Below are 10,497 nucleotides of genomic sequence, written 5' to 3'. Positions count from 1 at the left end.
GAAACATACTTCACTTTGGATTTTATTAACGTCAGCCATGTAACAGATCATTGCTCCTCTTCTTCAGCTCCATGAAGATGGAGTGGAACATTAGGAAACATCTAAAAATCATCAGAAGAGGACCAAGAATAAAAGGGTTTTCACAAGCTGATTGTACCAACAAATTTTATTGTTAAAAGAAAGAAAAAAGCAATAAAAGAGAAAAAAAAAATAAAAAAATAAAAAGACAAAAGAAAAAACCCACAGTGTTTCCAGATTCAAATGCTGTTATATTTCAAGTTGAGTATTGGCAAACGTCTAGTTCTTGCACTTCAAGGCTTCAAAAATTCTTATGTTTGTTTAGTGTAACCTGAAGTACTTGGCTTTTTTATAACCCAAGGCACCACACTGAAATGCAGCTCTCTGATATCCACGGGGAGTTATCCTGTGGGATCATCAGGATGCTTGATTCCAAGAGATTTTGTGTGCACTGGCTGAGGATCCAATTGCAGCCATGCTATGAATTGCTAAGACTCTCCATATTGTAGCTTTCCACACAGAACACGATGTTTTCTGCTTCAGGAAAATTAGAGTGTTTCGTATTTCCTAGATTGGATTCCAGTTGCTTGCAGAAGCAGCCTCTGTGTTCCAGATTTATTTGAAATGTCTGTCACGTTCAGAAAGGATCTTTCTTCACTATCATGGTGTAATTCACACACATGACCATATTCTTCTCAGAATCATCAGAGAACGCTTCTATAATAACGCTATAATCTCCCTAAATTCCAACGAGAAAACAAGGAAATTAGTGCCTAGTGCTGCCCATTCTTGGCCAAGGGGCTACCTGAGGTCTCAAGCTGCCTAGTGATCTTTTCGCTTTAGCCTAAACCACAGTGCCAGGGCTTTCAGCTCGCTCTGGTCACAGTTACCAGCCCTGCATTGCTTGCCTTGACTGGGCACTGAGTGACAGTGCCCTGCTAGTGCCAGCACTGGTGGCCCAGCAGTCCCCAGCAGTTCCCAGCTCACCTTCCCTCACAGAGCAGAGCTCCAGGACTTGAGCAGAGTTCCTGGTTTAACACTGGAACATTGCTTTTACTTTTGAATATTGTTAGCCCTCTTCTAATCTTTGAGAAGGGTTTCAGGGAGGAAGAGATCAGCATGTGAAAAGAAACTAAGAGAAAGCATAATGGGCAGAAAGAATATGGACAGATTTATTCAAAAGGGAAACAAATAATTTACCAAATGAAATGGAACAATAGAAGTTACATTAACTTATATCTTTGATCTTTTCTTTTATAAAATAAAGGAGGAATGATAGGGGAATAATAACCTGAAAACATTTAACATTTCAGAGGTACTATTAATCTGGACTCATCCTTTCAAGCATAAAAACAAATTCTGACAGTTGCTACAGTTTGGGTGAACTTATCTTTCCACCAAATATATTAATGTAAGACATAAGACTTTTTAAAGTGAGTCCAGAGGAGGGCCACGAGGATGATCAGAGGCTGCAGCACCTCTCCTATGAAGATAGGCTGAGAGAGCTGGGGCTGTTCAGCCTGGAGAAGAGAAGGCTCTAGGGAGACCTTACAGCAGCCTTCCAGCGCCTAAAGGGGGCCTTCATGAAAGCTAAAGAAAGGACTCTTTTTCAGGGGGTGTGGTGACAAGGGATAATGGCTTTAAATTAAACAAGGGGAGATTTAGATTAGATGTTAGGAAGAAATTCTTTACTGTGAGGGTGGTGAGGCACTGGCACGGGTTGCCCAGAGAAGCTGTGGATGCCCCATCCATGGAGGTGCTCAAGGCCAGGTTGGATGGGGCCCTGGGCAACCTGATCTGGTGGGAGGTGTCCTTGCCCATGGCAGGGAGTTGGAACAAGATTATCCTTAAGGGTCCCTTCCAACCCAAACCATTCTGTGATTCTATGATTCTGTGATTCTACAATTCTGTGATTCTATGATTCCATGATTCTATGAAGTATGTTATTTTATCACTATTTATATACAATGTGGAAAAGTACCTTTGGAAATATTGTTCTTTTTCCTTTAATGTCAAATGTTGTTGTAATTGTTTCTGTAAAACAGAGAGAATTACAATATAAATGGTTATTTAATCATCAAGCCATAAATGAAACTTTCTGAATAACTTCAACATAGTGTATCTCTCAGCAGCACTACCAATGCCATTTACTCTTCCATGCATAAAGCCTTCACCTCTTTATTCTTCTACAACTCTGCCTATTTGTCTAAACTACATGTTAGAAAACAGAGAATAATCAGAAAGCCACTGCAACATCTTCTACCATCCCATCCTACTGTGATAAATCCAATAATTTAACTAGTAATAGTAGTTCAGACAAATGATAACTGAAGAGATCTGATATTCACTTACAAAGAAAGGAAAATGTGGAAGGCATGTTCTGAGCACTGTCCTGGTCTTTTTGGCTTTTAAAATGATATCCTGAATTCTCTGCATCAGAGCCTTTGGCATGTTAATGTTAGTTAGCACCTGAAACAGGATAGACTCTTCTCTAATTAAAATAAATAAATAAATAAATAAATTACACGTCGTAGTGGGTTTACATGGCAAGGTTTTGGTAGCAGGGGGCTCTAGGGGTGGTTTCTGTGAGAAGGATCTAGAAGTTGCCCCATGTTTGGGAAGGTCCCCACTGTTTTCCAGAGCTGAGCCAATAAGCGATGTTGTTTTGCGCCTCTGTGAGAGCATATTTAAGACAGGGGAAAAAATGCCATACCACACAGCAGCTGGGAGAGTGAGAGGAGTGAGGAACAGCCTTGCAGGCACCAAGCTCAGTGAAGAAGGAGGGGGAGAGGTGCTCCAGGCACCGGAGCAGAAGTCCCCTGCAGCCTGTGGTGAGGACCATGGTGAAGCAGGATGTCCCCCTGCAGCCCATGGAGTACCACGGTGGAGCAGGGTTCCACGCTGCAGCCCGTGGAGGAGACCACGGTGGAGCAGGTGGCCCTGCACCGACGGAGGCTGCTGCCTGTGGAAGATCCCTGCCGGAGCAGATTCCGGGCCGGACCTGTAGCCTGTGGAGAGGAGCCCACGCAGGAGCAGGTGACCTGGCAGGAGCTGCTTCCCATGGGGGAGCCAGGTTGGAGCAGTTTGCTCCTGAGGGATGGACCCCGTGGTACGGACCCATATCTGGAGCAGTTCTGGAAGAGCTGCTGCCTGTGGGAAGCCCATGCCAGATCAGTTCATCAAGGACTGTGTCCCGTGCGTGGGACCCCACAGTACAGGGGACAAGAGTGACCGAGAAGGAGCGGCAGAGAAGAAGCGCTGTAGACTGACCATAACCCCCATTCCCCTGTTCCCCTGCGTTGCTTGGGGGGAGGAGGTGGAAGAGGGTGGATGGGGGGAGGAAGGTGCTTTTGTTTTCTTTCCTTAGTTTCTCACTTCTCTAGCTTGTTAGTAATAAGCAATAAATCTTACTATCTCCTTATGCCGAGTCTGTTTTGCCCGTTACAATAATTACTGCGTGATCTTCTCGTCCTTATCTCAACCTTTGAGCCCTTTTCACATATTTTCTCCCCATTCCTTTTTGAGGAGGGGGAGTGAGAGAGCGGCTGTGGTGGAGCTTGGCTGCCCACTCGAGCGGAACCACGACACACGTAGATGGAGAGAGTATCTCTAAAACACCATCCATACATTTACCTGAACAAGCTGTTGTCTGTAAGGTAGTAGTGTCCCTAGATCCTCTCAAGTTTTGTGTGTAGTCCAGTCATATGTGGTCTTCCCATGTCATTTTAAAGTTGTTTAACAATAAAAGTGTCATAATGTGATAAAGGATATTATCAATCCCAATTTAAAGAGATGGAAACCACCACATGAAAACACTAAAGAACAGAAGTTGGAAACTCCACTTTATCTATCTGCATGGGTTGATCAATTAGTCTTTTAAAAAATCTGATAAGTAGTAAGGAACAGGTTATGCCCCTGTTGAGAGGGCAACCTGCAAGGCAAGGAAAAGCTTTCATACTGACCTCCTTTCAGCATTTCACACACATAGTACTCATCGTCAGCCCCACTGCAAATAATTTCTTTCCAGTGTAACGCTTTGGCACCATCATACCAGACAGTGAAGACTACCTTCAAAAAGGCGATGTCACTTTCTAGTAGAGACATTACAAGTAAGAAAAAGGTAACTGGCAGGTAGGAAAAGCACATGCACAGATAAACACTATTTAAATAAACACTATTTTTCTCTGAAATATGGATTTTTTATAATTCCTCAAAATTAACAAAAATGCATACCTTGAAAACTAATATCCAGAAGAAAAAAAAAAAAAAGTTGTTTTCTTATCAAAAAGCATCAATTTTAAGAAATATTTGAGTGACAAATTTCACAATCTGTTCTAATTCATTCAGCAAAGACAATAGAGTTCACTCAGCTCCACAGCTCATCCAAATAAATCTCCAGAAGAGAACTCTGGAGGTCCCACACATGTAGCTGTGAACAAGTATTACAAACAGTCTGTGCTGGTTGCTTGTAGCCCTTGTAAAGATATCTTTCTTTGGAAGCAATCTTAGCACACCTCCAGAGCTTTTACAGATTATGTGAAATTTATGATACAGCTCTTTCTTGACTAACACAATTTACTGGCTTAAAGCTGTGTTTAAAGAGTAGTTTAAAGCTGGGTCTGCACACACAGTCCGTTACCACATTTCCAGCTTCTGGAGTATGCATGTTCTTAGTAGAATTCCTGCCAGGATATTATCTCTCCTTAAAATGGCTTGTGTCTTTTTCAGACCAGAAGAGTTTATGTGCTGCAAAATATTGTCTGTTTTCTCCATAAATACCTGAACTGTCTCAAATTTGCATGTACAGTACCAGTCAGTGTGCTGAGCTCTGGCAACTGCTCAAACAAGTCAAACTCAGGCACACGTATTCCCACAAATGGTCTAGAAATCATAATTTCTGTCCATCGCTGCATTTCATCTATTGCACTGCTAATCACAGAAACTTACCTCCTAAATAATTTGACATTTAGTATAAAGTATAATCCTTCTGCCTGTGCTCTCTCTCACTCTCTCACCCTCTCTCTCTCTCTCTCTTTCTCTCTCTCTTTTTTTTTTTTTTTTTTCATTTGGAGAATATAAATCTCTAGGCACGAGTGACTCACTTGGAATCCAGGTAAGAGCAGCATGCCAGATGGATGTGTTCAGCATGGTGCAAGGTGTCACGTTAAACATGAAATCATGAGCTGCAGAATCTACAGGATAAAATTATTTCATGTTATTAGTGTGAACAGTCTTCTCCAGTGAAATGATAAAAACTTACATATGTATACACATATATATATACAAACACAAAAATATATTAAAAATATATTTAATATAAGGTATATACTATAAAGTTATGTTATCTAATGATCCATGGTACACATTAAATATATCTTAAAGTGATATTTCTGATTATTTACATGCTTAGAAGACAAAAGTAGTATCACATTACTTTGAGATTTAGTAAGAAGAAACAGTTTCAGGGTCATTTATATTTGTACTCAAACACTCAGAGGCAAAACTATGCTTACTTCTACTTTGAAGTTACACACTTTTTATTAGCATTATGCCAACATGGACCTCTGATGAACATATGCTGACTTATACTAACCATTGAAACTATAAGCTTGTATGTTGCCTGAGGCTAGCTGAAGGCCTCAGGTAGCAACAGTGATTTATTTCATCATGATTACAGTGAGTTCTGTCTTCTATTTTGGGGATTAAAGCAAGGGATGTGCCAAGGGAAACTGTCTGACTGCTGGTAATTGGCACTCATGTTCTTATCATAGCTACATACAGGAAATTATGATAGAAAAAAGGTCAAACAAAACACACCCTGGTCCCAAAGGCTCAATTTGCAAGCTTAGGTATAGCCACTTTTACACTTGTTACATTTTTTAAATGTGTGTTAGCATCAAGCAAAGTACCCAAAATAAACATTCCCTCTTGAGCCTTGGTTTATAAAGCTGTTTTATGGGTAATACACATTAGTAATGCACATAGATTTTCAAAAGGCATAGTCCTTTCCTTGTGAAATATCTCCTAAAAATCTCACCTTTTTGCCATTGAGTTCACATGGGAACACTGAGCCTGCCTAGCACTCAGAGCTGTGAGGTGCCTAGTTGTTGCAGAATTATGAAAAAAAAAGCAGTAAACTACACAGATCCAGTGGCCTATATCTCAGAGATGGCAAGTGAGGAAGAGAGAAGCTTTGTTGACCCAGAGCTTCTCTGATCCCCCAGCCCAAAACAGTCTTCCGCTTTTTTTTTTTTTTTTCAATAAACTTAAGGCTTTTGAATGTAAGTTATTGGTTTAATAAATGTGGATATTTTATACAATACATCACTTGTAAAACAAGTTTAAATCTTTTATCTTTCAGTTTTTCCTGAATCAAAATATGTCTGCTTTACTTAGCAGTAAACAACTTCTCTCTTAGCTGCTGTAGCCATCATTGTGGTAATATTTACACCAACGCAGCATAATTCCCATAATCGGGTGATTAATAACAGAAATATACATCAGCTGAAATTCTTATTTATATTTTCCTATATTCATCAAAGAAACTTTTCCTTAGACTGCCACATTTATTGTGTACAAGCCAGTAAGAAAAGAATAAACTATTTTTTTACTTACCACAAAAAGTATATGACATTTCTAGGTCTGACGACGTACAAAAAAATCCTCTGACTCCACGGGTGAATAAAATGAAAAAAACAAGCCCAAACATGGTTACTTATTTTGATCGGTACTGGACAGAACGCTTTGTTTGGGGGAAAGAGGAACAAAAAATCAGCATAGTCATCCTCAGTCACATGTCTTCAGGGAATATTCAGTTATTTTGTCACGTTCTCTACAATCTTAATTAATCCTATTGCAGCACTATCAGTTATCATCATAATAAATTTTGTGAATAAAATTTCTGCCTTCGTTGTTATGTCTTCCCCAGACTATGTAGCTCAAGCCACGAGTGAAAACTGAAAGAGAAAACTGTGTGAAATAGGGAAGTGAGAAAAACTAAACTTATGTTTACCAGAAGAGTGTAAAAGGCAAGTTGAGTTGACTCAACAGAAATAACACTTGCTAAGGCATAATTTCAAATGGCCACGAGATTTCCTGTACATAATAAAGAAGGGAAAAGCTATATTCGAACGATTAAAAAAAAAAAAAAAAAAAAAAAAAAAAAAAAGTGCACTCCTATTGATGGGTTAGTCAAGAGTTCTCACACATTTTCAGAATGAATTTCTTGCAAAGTTTATTATACCTTAAGTACACTCTGTACACTCAGACATTATGGATAAGTTTAATCAATGACATATTTCCAAATGTCAGTAAGGATGGAGCTCAGTGCAACCATCTAACACGTTATCAACCAGAACCACTGATGTTCTGCACTGCCAGCTACTCCCTTCAAAGCTGTATCTATTACAGTTATACTTCTTAGTGAAAACTATCTTAAAAATCCTTAAAAAATCCATGACCCCCTTCTACCTTTCTGACCTTCTCTTCCCTGCAATCTCTATCAGAGTAGCTGCACCACCTGATTTGTACAGGAGCACCAAGTCCAAACACAGAATGTTTTGCCGGTGTAGTGCACAGCCATGCATCCAGAAGGATACTGAACATGAGGCAAATAACAGCCAGTGCTGTCAAATTTAGATTGAGATGTTTCTGCAAGAAAACAGAATCTACCTGTCATAACTGAAGATAGATTTTGAGCCTGATTTTAACCTGGGACATTGGAAAGCAGCCTAGGTTGCAGATTTTGGTGCTTATATTTAAAACACTAAAACAAACAAATTTCAAGCACTTTTGATTTCAAACACACACACACATTTCTCTCAGTACAATAGAGAAATGAATAAAAACACAGAGTAACATATTTTGCATTTATCTGCTCTACCAGTTTTGTGGACTAAACACAGTCAGTTTTGCTACACAAAAATTTAATATTGCTAGTCAGAAAGATAAAAATACCTCATTCAAGAAAGTACAATCACAATCTAACTGGTAGGGAATGGTTACATTTGTTTTCTGAATACAATAAATTACAGAAAGTTATGAAGATATGGAATAAGGACTTACAGAATTTACATTATTTTTGATCAATTTATTTTTCATGAGTTACCTTCTTGATTGATATGTATGCCTGCAGATGACTCTTAGATCAGAAACTGCATTTGTTATGAAAAAGAAACCACACACACTACAGGCAGGTATTTGGTTTTGTGTTAAACAAGAAACAATAAGAATTAGACACAACAAATATAACTTAATTGATTATCCTGACTCTCTCCACTCCCCATCTCCGTGTTTAAAAGCTTTTAGTCTTAGAACTTATGTGTACACTAGGGCAATATTTTATACACTGTAAAGGTGAAGTAGCAAAGGGTTAAGAAATTGGTTTTCAGAAGTCCAAACATATAACACTGAATATTATAATTTAGGAACAGACACACACAGAAAACTTGACTGACTCTGCCCAGAAGGTGGGGCAAAGGCACAGGTTGGTAAGGAATTCTGCTGTAGGAGGATTCTACTGAAAGTACCTGAAAGTGCCCCTAACGAGCAAACATATGTAATAATTCACAAAGGAGATTTTTTTTTTCAACATTTAGTGAAGCTAAAGAATTCCCTTCAGTATTTCCAAATCTTTGTAGAGACCACAAGAAGAGTCTCACTGGCCTGATAGAGTTCAAGACTGAATGAAAATTCTAACATTTGGATTTTAAGTGTGAATTCAGAATTATACAACTTCCCTGACATCCAGAGTACACACACCATGCGCAGATTTTAGCTGTTGTTTAATAGGACACCAGAAAACATATGAATATTTTACAATTATAGCAGTAATAGTTATGTTTCAAAATGGCCAAATTTTGCTTAAAAATATACATGTGTAATTAAATTAAAATAAAAATTTATTAAAAAAAAAAAAAGACTGCACTGACTGCACTGTGCTGACACAAGATGACCCAGCTGAAAGCATGTCCCAGTGCTGCTAGGCTGAGACTTGCTTTGCTGCACAGCACACTGGATAATTGATGGACCCACAGGAAAGAGCACAGCAGATTTACAAGAGCTCTTTCACCTAAAATAAAGACAAGCTGTCTGCTGAATCCTGTGACTTTCCAGACTTGGTTCAAGACTAGGTGTTTTCTCTCATACTTGCTGCAGTAAATGAAATACATGAGGAAGCAGTCCCCCCTGGTGGCTTGTTGAGACACATGGGGAAACCTCTGCATTTTCTGCTATTCCCTATCGTAGTTCTTCTGCACCAGACTATTTCAACGCTTTAAAAATAATAATAATATAGAGAAAAAATAATAAAAAAGCCTAACTAGACTCCCTTTTAAAAAGGATCTGACTGGCTAATGAAGGAAATTGACCAAGTTCTACTGGTATCAGGGCTAAAATACCACTTATACTGATGATTATAAAGACTTCAACTTTTACTGTTGTGTCTGGTCAAACTGTCCTTAAATCAAAATAACCTCAGTCTTTTTAAAATCTTTTTGGAAAATTCAGTTTTAGATGCATGTGTCTTCAAATGCCTGTATCAATGGCATTCACAGAATTGGTCTCCTGTAGCACTTACTGACAAAAGCCTTAAACTAGTGTATTGTAGGCATGAGGAACTTGCTTTGCCTCTTTCAAGTCAGTATGAAGGACACTGGTGAGAAAGCGCATAAACTTCTATATATTTTATTTTTGCTAGATACTCTTTCTTCGCTATACATACATATATTTATACTCTTATCCAGGAGGAAGAAGGTGAGAAAGAGCAGTGGAGAGAGCTATACTCCCCACTTTATTTTTCTTTTTGTTATTTTTCTAGAGCATTGTGACAATCTACTTTCATTTTGAAATCCTTCATAACTACATGTAGTAGGTACTGGCTGGCATGTCCACTTAATGGAACATAACATAATTTCAAGTCCAGAGAATTTAGGGTTTCATGCCTAGGAATTTTCAGTTTGTCTACATGTAAGGTGCTGAGAGCAAAATTTAACTCTAAACCTCCTAACTGACTTGCATTTAAAACCCTCAAACTAATTTATGAGACTGTCTTTTTTCTCAATGCATCCAAAAAGTGCTTAGATTACATATGAATGCTTTTTGAAAACAAAACAAAACAAACAAACAAACAAAAAACCTGCATTTGGATTGTTGGCTGCAGATGAATACTTTGACCAAGTGAGCACTTAAAAGTCACTGAAATTTCTCTCAGGAAATATTTGTAGTATACATTATCATAATATCCCATCACAGAAAAATTAAAATAAAATAAAATAAAATAAAATAAAATAAAATAAAATAAAATAAAATAAAATAAAATAAAATAAAATAAAAATAAACAGTATTTCAGAACAGCAGAGGAAAGCATTCTGTTCCAATGTGTTAGTCAGAGAGAATTAAATGCTATGTCTTAGTTCTTGGCAAGTACCAAGATTGTTCCCAAAACCTCATCTTGTTGGAAAATTCTTTTAAGATGTCAAA

At 38.3% G+C, this 10,497-nt stretch overlaps 1 protein-coding gene across 1 annotated transcript; it reads right to left on the bottom strand.

Annotated features, from left to right (window-relative positions):
- Positions 1-648: 648 nt before the first annotated feature.
- Positions 649-6,759, bottom strand: LY96 (lymphocyte antigen 96). The gene is made up of 5 exons (XM_084281480.1): positions 6,634-6,759; positions 5,121-5,210; positions 3,981-4,109; positions 2,000-2,052; positions 649-757 (listed from the first exon to the last, which is right to left on the bottom strand). Exons 1-5 carry the CDS (start codon positions 6,725-6,727, stop codon positions 656-658), a joined length of 468 nt encoding a protein of 155 aa, XP_084137606.1. The 5' UTR covers positions 6,728-6,759; the 3' UTR covers positions 649-655.
- Positions 6,760-10,497: the final 3,738 nt, after the last annotated feature.

This window comes from Netta rufina, assembly GCF_964035555.1.
Source record: "Netta rufina genome assembly, chromosome: 2".
NCBI lineage: Eukaryota > Metazoa > Chordata > Aves > Anseriformes > Anatidae > Netta > Netta rufina.
Note: the sequence above shows the minus strand (reverse complement) of the source record. Positions and strands in the feature narration are given on the sequence as shown.

Excerpts from the sequence above, each read along its gene's own strand:
- LY96 (XM_084281480.1), bottom strand. The coding sequence starts at position 6,727 with ATGTTTGGGCTTGTTTTTTTCATTTTATTCACCCGTGGAGTCAGAGGA. Across the intron at positions 5,211-6,633 it reads AATGTCATATACTTTTTGTG|ATTCTGCAGCTCATGATTTC; the intron begins GTAAGTAAAAAA and ends TTTATCCTGTAG. Across the intron at positions 2,053-3,980 it reads GTGTGAAATGCTGAAAGGAG|AAACAATTACAACAACATTT; the intron begins GTCAGTATGAAA and ends TCTGTTTTACAG.